Source organism: Stegodyphus dumicola, chromosome X1 (assembly GCF_044657685.1).
Source record: "Stegodyphus dumicola isolate Sdum_Otavi_A_Nest chromosome X1, ASM4465768v1".
Classification (NCBI taxonomy): domain Eukaryota; kingdom Metazoa; phylum Arthropoda; class Arachnida; order Araneae; family Eresidae; genus Stegodyphus; species Stegodyphus dumicola.
The window spans coordinates 51,448,492-51,464,693 of NC_140780.1; the positions used below are offsets into that span (position 1 = coordinate 51,448,492).

At 31.4% G+C, this 16,202-nt stretch overlaps 1 protein-coding gene across 3 annotated transcripts in view; it reads left to right on the forward strand.

The window, feature by feature from the left end:
• Nucleotides 1-3,165, forward strand: part of LOC118180911 (uncharacterized) — a 130,444-nt gene extending 127,279 nt beyond the window's left edge. For all 3 annotated transcript variants that reach the window (XM_035349993.2, XM_035349991.2, XM_035349994.2), the window contains exon 10: nt 1,389-3,165. In XM_035349993.2, the coding sequence (XP_035205884.1) occupies nt 1,389-1,588 (200 nt within the window). In that variant the 3' untranslated portion in view covers nt 1,589-3,165. The remainder of the gene's footprint in view (nt 1-1,388) is intronic.
• Nucleotides 3,166-16,202: the final 13,037 nt, after the last annotated feature.

Sequence of the window (16,202 nt, forward strand, 5' to 3'; positions counted from 1 at the left end):
AAAAATTGAAATTACGATACATAACATTTAAGAAAGCTCATCGGTTTTTAGTTAATGCTTCTTTCACAATATCAAGAAATTTACACACATCCAGGCAACGAACAGAATTTATCGCTTCATTGAGAATGCTACATATCTCGGAACATTTAATTTAGTGCCACCTTAGCAAATAAAGTTAAGTGTGCAACATTAGATCCTTATCAAGATTTTTAATTAAAGAACAAGTTTTCAACCCACGTATTTGCGTAACCTAGCTAAATTTCATTTTTGTAAATTGGTACTATTAAATGCGTTTAAATTTAATTAAATTAAAATAAAAAGATTTTTTTTAATGTTCTTTGGTGCTAAAAAGGGTTCAACGAGATTTAAATGCAATGCTTTGCTTGTTGTTATGCTTAAATGCATTTTAAAATGTGGATCATTCTATCAATATCAAAACTATACTGCTCCTTTGAAATGAAATCTTTATTTTCAATATGACAACACATTTCTACTTAAGAAACATGTATTTCCAAATACATTTTAAGGCAGGAATACGCATGCTTTAAAGTTCAAGATAATGCAGAAAAGGAGAAGAAATACATTGATGTTACTTACTTGGTTATTTAAAATTATTTGCTGCTTTACTTTCAGCTAATTACCTCATGGTAGATATAATAAAAATACTGAAATTCTTGTAGGCTAAACAAAAGCCTATACATGATTCGTAGCCATAAGAAAACTGAATCTTTATTGCTTCAAAATACCCAGAGCTACATTAGAACTGTGTCAAGTTTATTCAGCATCAAAAAATGCTTTTACGTGCTTGTAAATATAAGTTGCATGTGCAGTAGTTTCTCAAACGGACAGCTCAAAAATTATATTTAATAATTAATTATTATGTTTTATAGTCATCTATGTAATATTTAAATGTATTTCATACTTCTATTCAATATATTTAATATTCATAATTGTATTTAATATTTCTGTAGAATATATATTTGTGTAATCGGGAACAAATTATTTTCAGATCTGCTTAAGGACTGAAACCACAAAATAAGCATTTTCCTAAATGTAAATAAAATTTAAAACATACCTTTTTGTTTAAACGTTATTTACTTTTAAGTTTCCTCGTTTATTGACTTGTCTCAACACATTAAACAAATATCTTCAGCAGTTGAGTAAGTAATCATTTTATTATTCAAATGGTTGATAAATGTTTATCAACCATTTGAATATCTATGCTTGTATGTTTACATGTGGATTTGTTTACTGATCGCAGGGTAAAACAGCGATTAACAAAATAATCGGAAAAATATTTCTTTTTAATCACATTCGATAATTTATGAATATGTGTCTTTTATGCTTATCCCTCACCTCTCTCATATTTATATTTTAAATATTTTCAGCTGGACGAGCTGATGAAGATATGGTATGCATAAAGACCGGAGGATTTGCAGCGATTTTTGCATGCCTACTTTTGTTGTTGCTGCTGGCAGCATTCATATCCATCTGTTTGTGTTTAAGGATGCGCAAACTGAAGTCTTACGTGGAAGCACCAGATACGAAACACTTTGTTGAATTCGATGTGCATGTTCCTATAAAATAGCTCATATATCCACGTTCCGTTATTAATAAGTATCTGCTGAAGTGTTCCGAGCTAAAATGCATGGTTAACTTAACATTAAATTTATTTTACAAACTGTTAATGACAGACTTAAAGCGTGATTCCCAGTTTTATACATGCTATATATATATATATATCAGAAAAGCAGTTATTTCTCGAGCTGTTGGGCATTATATGCGTTATTACTAATTCTACTTTATGAGTAAATTATGAAGACTTTTCATTCCCACCGACTAAATTTAACTTGAAATTTTCGCGTTGCCCATCAAATGATGGGATTACTGATATGTAATGTCATAGCTATAACCTTGCATTTTATCTGATTTATGTCGTGTTTTCAATCAAATGGGGTAAATGTAACTCAGTTTACACAAGTGCCTTAGTTTAAAAATGCTCATATTCTGAATACAAAGAAATCTCATTTTTTTTTCTCATTGCATTTAATTCTTTTTCTTGCATGCTTCACACAGTGTTTGTTTGTTTGAGTACTTGTTTTTGCATTAGTTCTCTAGTCTATGTGTATTCGTATATACTTTTTCCGAGTATAAAAATGGTTACAATTTTCATGCGATATTTTACTTAAAATTTTTAAAGATATGGCAGCTATGCATGTTTCTTTGTGTCCATGCTTGTTTTCATTTAGGATTTCGCAAGTATCTCTAACATGCTCGAATAATAAAATCGCACATTAAGCAAACGTATAAAACTAGATAAAATTAAATTCATGTCACTTAAATACTTTTTCCTCTTTCTGAAGTACAAATTTTTAATGATCATTTCACCATTTTACTGTTACCTGACTCAAATTACAATTCCAGCGAATTTCAATTAATTCTTCTTTATTTATAAAAGCTTTCATTTATCATAATATCGAGAATTTAAAATTGGCAGTGATATGTATGTTAGGTATATTGGAAAACTTATTTTAAAACTGTAATAGCGCTTACAACAATTATGCACAATGTGGTCAAAGCGTTTTTATTTTGAAAAACAAAACGCAAAATATACTACAAATGAACTATATTAAAAATCAATATTCATTACTTGCATTTCTCCATGTGTATTTTTTGTTTCGCTTGATGTTCAGCAATGTGGTATTATATAATTTTTATGTGTTTTGTTTCTGTTACATTTGTTCATAAATGGTAGAAGGAAGCAATAATGTGATTTTTCATCATAAACATTCATTCATTTACACTAAAAGTGATATGTTTTTGAATGACCTTTGCCTGTGAATCAAGATGATTCATCATAATGTTTTTGTTATTTATTCACAATGTGATGTATTTTATAACTGGTGATTTTTGATGGTATAAGGATGGGTAAAATGTTGTATCATCTATTATATTTTTCTTTTTGTATATTACATACCCGCTTATTGCGGGTTGTTTTGGTGCTAAGATATTTTTTTCCTACGTTTTGGGCTGCTTACCACTCTATAGGGTGAGCTTGTGTGCATTCAATGTCTAATTGGTTGGATCTGTACCACCAAACATTATTCTGTGATTTATGTACAATGTTTGTATTTCTGAATAAAGGAAAAAATAAATAAAAAAAAAGTTTCTTTATTACTTACATGTACATTGAAACCGGAAAACTCTTTACATTTATATTCTTCAAACTATAATATATGCTGTTATGAGCAATAAAAAAATATAAGATCTTATAGATAAAAGCAATATAGGCAATTAGCGTCTAGAAAATGTTCATTTTCAAAAGGTTTCTTGTTTACAAACTACGTAACTAAATAAACACTAAACAGGGCTTTTCCAAAAACCCTTCGAGGGTGATCTAAGCGTGTTTTCATTTCTCGAAAATTGGCAAATAAAAGACTAGGCTAACCTCCGTTTTTGAAGGTGCTTACAAGGAAGAAAAGCGACTTGCATATTACATGTTCTTAAACACGTGAACATGATCTGTTAAAAGTGTTCTGCAAGAAAAAATAATTAAATAATCCAAATGTTGTATCTTGCGATAAAACTAAGCAAATGATCCAAATGTAGTATTTTGCGATAAAACTAAGCAAATGATCCAAATGTAGTATTTTGCGATAAAACTAAGCAAATGATCCAAATATAGTATTTTGCGATAAAACTAAGCAAATGATCCAAATGTAGTATTTTGCGATAAAACTAAGCAAATGATCCAAATGCAGTATTTTGCGATAAAACTAAGCAAATGATCCAAATATAGTATTTTGCGATAAAACTAAGCAAATGATCCAAATGTAGTATTTTGCGATAAAACTAAGCAAATGAGTTTAATTTTAACGTAAGTTTTAATGATACTAGATAAATTATCATAAGATGTTTTTTAGATGTTGAGTTGCAATAGTTAAGGATATAAGACAGATATAGTTTCTAGAAGGGCATTTTACGTGTAGAGGGAGAAGAATCATCATCTTGCATTCAGACTAATTTGGCAGATATTTTATTTTTAAGTACCGTATGCTCATGAAGGAATTGATTGAGATACTGAGAAGCTTAAAATTTTAATATTTATTGCGAGAAAGGTAGCGAGGGTAATATGCGATTTTTGTTTGTTATGAGTTAAATAAGTTTTTGGCATCTCGGTGACACAATCTGTATGATCACAAAAGTCCGAGAGAAATATGTAATAAAAAGCGGTGTAACAGAAATATAACGAATGTATGAAATAAAATGTTTGTTTCCTTTGACATACTAAACTAGTAGCATTAAAATTCAGACCAGGTTGCGTGTTCGAAAATCTATGTGTTCGAAAATCTGTCCAAATTCGTGTTTTACATTCTAGAATTGATTATATTTGACAAGTCTCCTGCAGGTAAAATTCAAACCTTTAAGATTTCTCACACGTTAAGCAAAATTCTGAATCCAGCAATTTGATTTTAAGCATATTGAGGGAAACGAATGCAGCAACCAAGAAAAGTAATTTCGTTTTGTTGGCCAAAACGTGCAAATAAGAATTAATGTTACTTATTGTACTCATTCTCTAAATATGTAGCAGTAAACAAGCCTTCCGGTAAAACAAGAAGAAAAGAAATTTCTTAAAAAATAAATAATGAATTGGGAAAATGAAATCATGTTCTGCATTTATCTTCTTCTTCCACATTTCTCCATCCTAACTGAACTTGAATCAGGCAAGAAAATTAAATTATTTATTTGGAAAATCCAGTTTAAAATAATGTAGAAAAGTCTATAGATTACTTCTACCAACTGATAATGATTAGCTCTTATATATCGACTTCCTTTAGATAATTTTCGTACATAAAGAAAATATCCACCTTACTTGAACACTATTTTGCTAATAATTTTCCGAATATGTTCCTCAAATACGTCAAGATTACCATTTACTTAATTTTTTATATTTTAAAGACCTTCATGAGAGAAAGTTTCATGTGCAGCGAATCAGAAGAACTTCTAAAAATAAATTCTTCTACTCTGAATAAAGCTTTATCTTTCAGGAAATCCGCTACGAAATTATAGCAGAAAATATTAATCTGAAACACGGAAAGGAATCCCTGGTTAAAATTTCAAAATGCTGTTAAAGTACCCTGCTCCACTTGTTTCTATGCCAGTTTATAATCGAAACTGCTCCTCTCCTTTTAAGGCCCACCAGCGGCCGAGCGGTAAAGACGCTGAACACTGGTAGTTCGGTCTGAGGTTCGAATTCCGCGAACGGGCTGGCTGCATGGGTGTTTTCGTGGTTTTCCCCGTGTGTAACGTGTATACGAGCCAGTTTCCCTTAGAAAGTCCTCCACGAAAGGCATCCCTCCTCTTAGGCAGATAGCCCTAGTGTACTTTGCCATAATTAAATACACCACACCACACCACCATGATTAAATACACCACCACCACCAACTCTCCTTTTAAATTATTATGAAATGCTTAGATTAGTATAAGCATGGGAACTGAATAATTCTTAAAGTGTCATGTGGAAACTTGTATCTTAGATATTGCTTGCAAATCAGAATAGCAATAATCCTGTAAATTCAGAACAAAATAGGCGAAAGGATATTTGGACATATTTCAGAGTTTATTTGAGTGAAAATGTTGATTCAGAGAAGGCCAAAGAGTATTTAACAATTAAATGCATTAACTTCGCTAAATGTATTCTCGCTTCCTGAGCTTTGTGGCCAATTTATGTACTAATTACTTTCCAGGCGAGAGCACAGTTTCTGCATTACATTAAATTATATTTTTGATGCAGAAATTGATGATGCAAGAGCATTGTTTCAATGACTAGCTAATAGAACTTTTAAATAACACTTCTGATAATAATAGAACTGTGGTAGCTTTGTGAAGTAATTCAAAAGTTTACGTTTTAGAAATGTCAACTAATTATATATTATTATGAAAGTAACACTATATATATATATATATATATATATATCTAGTTTATATAATAATTTATTTCCTAAACAGTATTGATTAATCGATTATATTATCTCCTAAGTTTAATTAAAGTAGAATTATTTTAAAAGTGTGCATCCATACTGGTAAGTTATATTTTGAAAGATGTTTTGAAGTAATTTGAAAGCAAAATGTTAATAATGTTTTAACGGGGACTGGAGTTAAATCATCACGAAGAATAATATTTCAATTGTAAAAGGAAAAATTAAAACATGTAATCATTGTCATTGATCGGAAATTAGTTGACTTTTCAAGGGGAACAAACCAACTCCCGTTCAATGAACAATAATTGATAAAAATACGTCTTTACTCGAGTTATAAGTTAAAGCCAAACCGGCAATTCTAGTCAGGTCAAATATTTCCGCGAATAGTAGGAATTATGAACTAATGCTTATACTCAAAGAACTTATTCTCCTGAAGCATTTTAGTCAATTCAATTTGGAGTAAAAATCAATTACTGTATAGAAATCCTGTAATACTCGAGTAACCGTCCCCGACACTTTCATCGTTACGCATCTGAGTACTATATTATTTGTAGAAATTAAACATTGGAAATTGTCATTATGAAATCGAAATCAAAGTAATATATATATTTTTAAACATTTTGCCACCCGTCGCAATTTATACCACACAACTCCCATAAAAATACACCTTATTCCCATAAGAATAAGTGTCTAGTATAAGGATACATTTTTAAGTTTTAAAAAGGGGAAAATATCGAATCTCAGTAAACTTACATGTGTAATTAAATGGGAAATTTTTAAATGATCGCCCTTTATTATTACTACCAAACCTCGTCCTTTTCTAGAATTACAATGATTAATTTATTGAATTTCTCAGCCTAATATCTAAAGTCAATATGCAGATTTATTTAGAAATTGCTGCTAGTAATATTCGCTACTCAAATATAAGTATATGAATCAAAGAGATGAATGAAATATACTAGTTGTTAAAACGAAATGAATAAAACAGTAATAAATAAAACAATAAATAATATGTAATTAGAAACAAATAAAATATAAAGCTAAAATATACTAGCAATTTAATTAAAATAAATGGTAACTAAATAAATAATGTGTTACAAATAGATTTAAAAAAATTACTTAATGAGGGAGCAAATAAAAAATGAGAAAAATAGTTACGAAGAGCAAAAGAAATCTAAATATTTTAAGAGAACTTCATGTCATTTGTGGTTGGGAAATATGCTTTTCATTCCGTTATTTATGCAAAATATTTTCTTTATATGTACGAACGAGAACATTTACCATAAATATATCATTCAAAAATATCATAAACTTGAAAACAAAAGCTAAATTTTTTATATATTAATTTACTTTCGTCTAGCTTCGCATACTCGACACTGAATATCAAATTTTGCCTAAAACGTTTACCTACTTTTATATTTCTAATAGTGATGTTTGAATTATAAAAAAGGCAAAACTACTATTAAAATTATGTCGTAATTTGCTAATCATATGGCAATTTGAAACTTACATTTTACTGAATTCAAACCAATAATCATCGACTTTAATGCTGCTGAACGTAGTGTGAATACATCGTGAGCTTAGTTTCTAACAGCATTTAAAAGATCAAGAATCAGACTATTTTAGAGAATACAGAAGTTAAAGCTTTTATTTCAGCTTCATAATAAATGAATGAAAAATAAAAAGCACTCGTATTTAAATGCGGTTGAAATCGCATTGATACGTGCTGAAATATGAGGAATATATGCATATTAAAATATACATAAATAACAAAAAGATACAAACGAAAACCTATACATAAAATATATTTTCATATTAACGCATTGCTCTTCTTTCACACTAAACAGTAGTAATTTCTTTTGCCTCCAATCTGTTGATAACCAGGGATAAATTTGCTGCTTCAAAAAATACCTAATGTCTCTACAATGGCGCCAGAACTAAAAGGGTGGTGGATGACGACTTTTCCCCACACAGGATTTGGCGACTGGGTCCCCTAAAAACCCCAGTCGCCCTTTAAAAGGGAGAGTATATAAGGTATTTCTCCCACCTTCCTGGCGTGCCTTGGTGGTGTAGTGGTTCTGCACGCCGGGCCGGTATTCCAGAGGTCCGTGGTTCGATTCCCGGCGAAGGCGATTGCTAATTTTTCATCCTAGCTGCTTCCAAAAAATACCTAATGTCTCTACAGTGGCGCCCGAACTAAAAGGGTGGTGGATGACAATTTCTCCCCACCCAGGATTTGGCGACTGGGTGCCCTAAAAACCTCAGTCGTCATTTAAAAAGAGGAGTATATAAGATATTTCTCCCACCTTCTTGGCGTGCCTTCGTGGTGTAGTGGTTCTGCACGCTGGGCCGGTATTCTAGAGGTCCGTGTTTCGATTCCCGGCGAAGGTGATTGCTAATTTTTCATCCTAGCTGCTTCAAAAAATATATAATGTCTCTACAGACTGAAAAAATTATTTTATATCCTTATGAAAGAAAAAACAAGTATAGTATTAGTACAAATATAAATTTTAAGAATTTTGAATTATTTTGGTCAGTTTGTTTTCTGAAGTGAATTGTTAACTGGTTTTGAATTACTGATGTTCAATTTTTCACATGAAATTTCAGTTTTTAATCGCATTAACTTTTATTATACATTATCATTTTCTTCCAAAAAATATATTCAATTTCGAATTTATGCAGATCCTCATTAGAACAAAACTTTTATTCTATTTAAGGTTGATTTGTTTCACATATCTTTTCCAAAATGAAGAGGAAGCTAAACATAAATATATGCATAACTAGTAAAAAATTCTAGAAAAATAATATTTATTAACTATTTGCACGTCACTTAATGTTAAATCTCAGATTCCCTGATAAATGTTTGAATATGATACAAAGGATTTTTGGTAATCAAAATGTACAAAAAAGTGGTAATAAAATATGATTTTTCGTTAATGTATTATACCACTTTCCGATTCCCAACAAATTAAGCAACGACTATTTCCTTTGCCTCTAAGCTGTCAATAGTGTATGTCAAAAATATGAATCATGTGAATATCATATTTTTGAATAATGGTATAATATTATATAAATGATATATAATATTATATCATTAATGGTCATAAAAATATTTCATATTCATATAACATATTCGTGAAGTTGTTATCAATGAGAAATTTTAATTTTTCGATAAATGAATTCGAAGTTTTACTAAATTGAGTTAGCATTAATTTAAATTGAATTATTTAAATTAGTTTAAATTGAATTGTCTTAAATTGTTGGATTTTCATTTGTATAATGTTATATATCAGCGTCTGGAAACCTTTTCACTGTTATGGAGCCCTAGTGACGATATTTGTGTTCTAGGAAACCCCAGATTCCAGGTAACAGTATTTTTTCATAATATTTTCGTTAAAAATCATTAATGAAAACGAAAAATGACCATTATTTTAGAAGTTTACTTCAAAACAAAAAAATGTAATTACATGCAATTGGTAGAGTTCTAAATATACTTATGTATAGATAAGTAATAAATGTCTTTAGCCATTGTTGCTGATATATCACTGTTGCCATTGTTGCTGATATCAGCACTGTTGCCACTCGCCACTCGGAAAAATGAGGGCGATAATTCTGTGCAGTTTTTAAATTTAACGTTTCTCTTGGATACTGGACGTTTGTCGATAGAAGGCAACGGGAAGTTGGTTAATGTATTTATTAGGATAATTAATATTTGTATTAAAGCATAATGCTTATTTCATTGTAATGTTTTAAAATATAATACATTTTTATTGATTTTTTTATAAAGTTGATTTGCAGAGTAAACTTCCGTGCAGTTTTTAAATTTAACCTTTGTTGTTTATTCACTTTAGGAATTTTTCCGGTACATTTAAAAGCCAGACAGCGGCTAGTAAGAAATAAGAATTAAACTATCACTAACTAAGGCAGCCGAAGCTAAACACACATAGCTAACGTAGTTGGCCTTTAATTTAAACTAGCCGGAGAATATCAAAAGGCACGTAATAATACAGCCTAGTGTAACAGCTTCAAGAAAGATTTAACCCGAAGGCAAACACGAGCTGCTCAGGATTCCTTGCTCTCTCTTGCGAAGTAAACTGAACCTACCTTAAATACTTCTTCTAACTCATTTGCATTCAACGCGATTCTAAAAACTCATTCTGGTAGGGAGTTGTAAGTGGAAACAAGAACTGATAGGAAAGAGATTTCGAAATTAAAATAACTGTTACAAAATTAAAATATACCTTAGAATATCACTGGAAAAAATAGCACACATCGTTGAAAATGTAAATCAAAGTAGATTTATCATAAACATTATGTATTTAAGCTCAAAAATTGCAGATGAATTGAACTCTGTTTCAAACGTGAAAAATATTTCACTTTACATCAAAACGGTTGGAATGCTCAAATAGAGGAAATTTGCAGAAATAAAATAAATACATCTGTAACGTCTTACGACTATGATTGAATTTTGATAAAAGAAAAATTGTTGTTTTTTTTTTTGGTACATTTATTAAGGCATTCATCTCTGGGCGTTGTATTGAATATGTACAGCACGATAATAAATTGCAGTGTTATTCAACCAATAATACAGGCAAATTCTGAAACAATAAATCTTATTAATGAAACATTAATACATATGAGAATAACATACGGAACAGTAAGATGTAAGTCACCTAGTTAAAAGAAGACACCGAATATGCGTAAAAAGCAAACGGAACTCCTCTGTTTTTAAACAAAGGCAGGATATATATTTACCAGAGCATTAATTAAGATTACTGAAGGCTTAACAAGCCCCTAAAATGAACGGCGGAGCAAGAGAAAGTTAGATTTAATGGATCCTTAGAATGATATCCTGTTCTTTGAGTGGCGAGAAAAATATAGTTACGCTAAGCTCTTGGAAAATTGGAAAGAAAAATAATATGCAAAAGATAAATAATGGCAGGTTTCACAATGGAATTCAGCAGTTCATAGAAGATAGCTGTGTAGCGCTGTAATTGGCAAGTTTTAGATTTTTAATAGCCTATCTTTCTGTACTCTAATCCTTCTAAAACAATGACCAAATTATATACGAATAAGTTCTTCATTGCCACTAAGAATTTTTTCCCTGAATATTCTAAAGCTAATATAATAATAATAATTGGCTTCCTGTGAAATATTTATACGATCGTAAAATATATTTATTTATAAATTTAGCCATTTATTTGAAATAAAACAGATATTTTAGCAGATTTCAAAAACTGAACAGCGGGAAAATATGAATACTTAAATAATAGCTCTCATATTTACACATGCGTGGAATACAGCTGTCTTTTAAGGTTAAATATTCTTCCTTTTTATTAATTACGACAAAAATTGAACACATTTAGTAAAATTCATTTTTATGTTCTGCTAAAATAACTTTATGATATTTGAATTCAGCATATTTTACATTTAAAACGTATAAATGGAAATACTGTTAAATTTACAAACAAAAAAAAAAAAAAAATAGTCATAGAACATCCCCTTGTTCGGTAAATACTAAAACTTTTTCTTGCATCAATTATCGGTAGACAAAACGTCATTGGGAAATTTCAGCCAAATTATATTATATGAGATAAATGCCGGAATTCGAATTATATACTATTTTGATACATAGTCAAAATATTACAATTCAAACATTTTGTAGAATTCTTTTTTTTTTTTTTTTTTACTATATTTTTTCAAATACATTATAATTTAACTTATATGTGGCTGGCTATGAAACTGTTGTTTTTAAGATTATATATTTCATATAATATAAATGCAGTTATTAAATTATTAGAAAATTACATGTAAACTTCTGCCTGACAGACTAATGCTAAATCATTGTGCTGTGAAGTTCCATTTGGCATTTACTAATGGTAAATCATAGTGTTCTTTGTTTTTCCCCTTCTTCTTTTATTTCTGACAATGTGATATAAAAAGCATAAAATGCGTAACTATAATTCTAAAAATAATATTTTTGAAGAATTCTGAATAAAAAATACTTTTTCACCTTTTTGTTTTCCATTTCAGATGTTGAATTTGCTTGCGTATTTCTGCTTGAATAATGGCAATGGAGAAAGTTAAAAAGCATTTATTTTCTTCAAAGACATTGCGAAATATTTAAGGAATGACATAAATGAGCCTCACTATGGATTAAAAAAAAATGCGACAAGCTTCCTACAATGAATTCTTTTATGGCGACCGCCTTCTTAAAATGACCACCTCTTAAAGAGACCACAGTTTCTAACAACATAAAATAAGAGTAGTATTGAATAGAACAAAGAACTTCTCCTCAGAATATCAAAATCCTCTGGAACAGTGATTTATTGCCTTAAAAAGGATATACTATATTTTCGAATCACCAGAAAAAAATAAGTCAAAATGCTAATTAACAACATACATAAATACATAACAACATACATAAATCTCCACACATAACAGACTCTCTGTTGTTCTAAAGCACTCGAAATTCAGCGTATATTAACTATTTTATTCTATTAGATCGTATTTAAAAATTGTTACGCATCTAAGCCCTTGAATCGTTAAAAATGCCTAATTTATGGTATTTCTGAGTTTGGTCTCCATTTCCTTTTATGAGTTACATAAGAACATATATGAACCTAAAATTTTCATAAATTAAGAAATAAACTACTATGTACAGTAGTTTAGTGAAAATTCTCCCCGAATTATACAGAGTAAATAAAGCAAATTAGTAAAATTATTTTTCTAAACTTGTAAATGAATTACGGCATTCCTTCCGAGTATCCGTTTACATTAGAGCTTAAACTGCGCCGGAGCCCTAAATAAAAGGGCTCATGCAACTTTTTATGTAACTGAACCACAATTTTAGCAGATAAATTCTGTTTTAATAGTAAACATGCCTTAAGAATTGATTCTAATTTCTGAATGCAAGCCTGTCTTTCTCTCGCACATTGCACAGAGTTTGAGACTTTTAAGGGAAGAATAGTCCCCCCAGTCATATATCAAAGGCTTATTCTCCAAGATGTACAATGAATTTATGACAGTGGGAAAATTTTGTGTTCCTGAAAGTACTAAAAGTGATACCCTGGTCGTGCACGTTCCACGCTAGTGATTTCTTACTGTAGAGCTCGTGTATGACTTTTTGAATGATGTAACCAAACGGGAGGACCGCTGCTGTTACTTGTACAGAGAAGTCTTACGCACTCATACCTTGCACAGAGTTTGAGACTTTTAAGGGAAGAATAGCCCCGTCATATATCAAAGGCTTATTCTCCAAGATGTACAATGAGTTTATGACAATGGGAAAATTTTGTGTTCCTGAAAGTACTAAAAGTGATACCCTGGTCGTGCACGTTCCACACTAGTGATTTCTTACTGCAGAGCTCATGTAGACATTTTGAATGATGTAACCAAACGGGAGGACCACTGTTGTCAATTGCAGAGAGGAGTATTGCATTCATTCTCACGTTGTTATTGGACCGTATTCAGGAAAAAATTTCTTTTTGACAGTTAAAATTATATCGAGAGGGCATCGCGATCAGAAAGTCTTGAACTCTTCCCTTTTCGTTCAACATCCTCATTACTGTTTCTAGAACTGTCAATACTCTTCTTGGTGACACTTTTATCATTTTTCATTGATGCCCTTCAAAAAGGGAATGGCTTATTTATCTGTAATCTCTTGAAATAGTTCATTAGATGTAAGACGGAGATCAGCTGAGCTGCTTCTTAGTGGAACTGTAATTCCAACCGGAGACCGAAATAAAACGTTTCACTTTTCAAATTGTTCCCACCAAATATTATCGCCCTGTATTATATTTAAAGAAATTAAATAATGAAGGATCTGCATAAATGTATGTATGTTTCTTGCATTGTGATAAAACCAGGGCTGTGGAGTCGGAGTCACGGAGTCGGAATCGGAGTCGGGCAGATTTTTGGGGTAAAAGGAGTCGGAGCTGGAGTCGCCAAAAATTGGTCGACTCCAGTTTTCGTTGGATAGTTTGAATTTGAAATGAATTGAAAAAAATTAATGACAAGCTGCGTTATTATTTTTATTTATGGACTGTATACATTAATAAATAGTTATTTTCTATTTTACTGACCTATTAATAAATAAATATAAGGGAGGAGGATGGATGTGATATTTGCCATTAGTGATTAAACTGATTCATTTAGTTACTTCATTTAGTTACAAATCTTATTGGTAAATTTAGGTAAGCAGCAATAGCAGCAAGAACTCCTAAAATTAATGCTATTCTTAGGAAGCGAGCAGGAAAAGGAGCACTTATTGATCAAGCAATGCGATAAAGAAGTACGTACTTGATGATACAGAGGTTTTTAGAATTAAGAACTTTTTTAGAAGATGTCGATAACCCTAATGTTTCACTAACAGAAAGACTGTGGAATGACCTTGCAGAATTGGAAACTCTTCTTTCTATACCGTATATAGCCACAAAAAAGCTGCAGTCTGAAGAACTGACAGGAGGCGAGAATGGGATGTTTGTTCTTTCTGAAATGGAGGGTTTATTGCAGAAGGAATCACTTCTTCAATGAAGAAAAGAGAAACTAGTTTGCTAGACAATGAGATTTTACTGGGTTCAATATTTACGGAGATCCGAAACACCGAATTTTCTTGGATGACGAACAAATTAAAAAGGCAAAGAAAGTCATCTGTGAAATTTCATTAAGAATGAAATTATTCTCAGAACAATTGGAGAATTCGAATCAGGACAGTCAAACTGCAGACATTGCGATTGAGTCTCAATCATTCTTTTCCATTGATGAATTAGATTTTGAGAAATATTTTTGGATAATATTGAAAAGGCTAAGGCAAGGCGAATAAAAATAAAAAACAAGGGCCTTTAAATACAAAAATGAAAAGATACAAACTAGATTTCTACACGGCCTTTGAAGAAAATATAGAAATATGATTGCGCTTGCAAGACACCTCTTTTAAAACTTATAAAAATCTATCCTGAAAAGTTAAAAGAAGTAGCCCTAACAGCTCTTCCTTCTACTCAAGTTAGTGTCGAAAGACTCTTCTCAACTCTAAGTTTATTAAATCGGAGCTATGGCCTCCAACCAAGAAAATATTGCCGAAACTATACTGTTCCTTAGAAAAAATTAATGCCAGTTTTTCCATTTCATAACAAATGCTAATTAATATAAATAATTTGCTATGCCATCAATTTTTTTCTGTAGCATCTATTACTTCTTTTATATTAAAAAAATAAGCTGTAACCCATGCGTATATGTTTACACACACACACACACACACACACACACACACACACACACACACACACACACACACACACATATATATATATATATATATATATATATATATATATATATATATATATATATATATATATATATGTATATGAGGGAGTTGGAGTCGAGATGGAGCAGTACCTATATAGGAGGTACTGGATGGTGTCAGAGTCGGAGTCATTAAAATTCAAGGAGTCGGAGTCAGAGTTGGTCATTTTCCCTACCGACTCCACAGCCCTGTATAAAACAACGGTACCTAGAGACATCAAATTTTGAATAACGTAATCCTCCTGTGAATGTGGGCATCTGGAAGCATAAATTTGAAATTTGGAATTTGTTTTATTATCGATTTCATATTTTGTAAAACGTTAACGAATTTTTGATTAACACACTTATAACATACTTCTACAGCCTTCTTAGCATGCCTTCGTGGTGTCGTGCTCAGAACGCTCGATGCGTATTCGAGAGGTCCGTGGTTCGAGTCCCAGCGAGGACATTGCTCATTTTTCTCTTCTCCTGCTTCCAAAAAAATACCTAATGTAACTACAATGGCGCCCGAACTAAAAGAGGTGGTGGATGATGATTCTCTATCACCCAGGATTTGGCGATTGGGCCCCCTAAAAACCCCAGTCGCCCTTTAAAAGGGGGTGTATATAAGGTATTTCTCCCACCTTCTTGGCGTGCATTCGTGGTGTAGTGGTTCTGCACGCTGGGCCACAGTGGCGCCCGAACTAAAAAAGGTGGCGGATGATGATTCTTTACCACCAGGATTTGGCGATTGAGTCCCCTAATAACCAGCCGCTCTTTAAAAAGGGGAGTGTATAAGGTATTTCTCCCGACTTCTTAGCGTGCCATCATAGTGCAATGGCCAGCACACTCGACGCGTATTCGAGAGGTCCGAGGTTATCTGATAAACAATTATTTCAGATTTTTAATTATTTTACAGTTTTTACCTGTCATCTT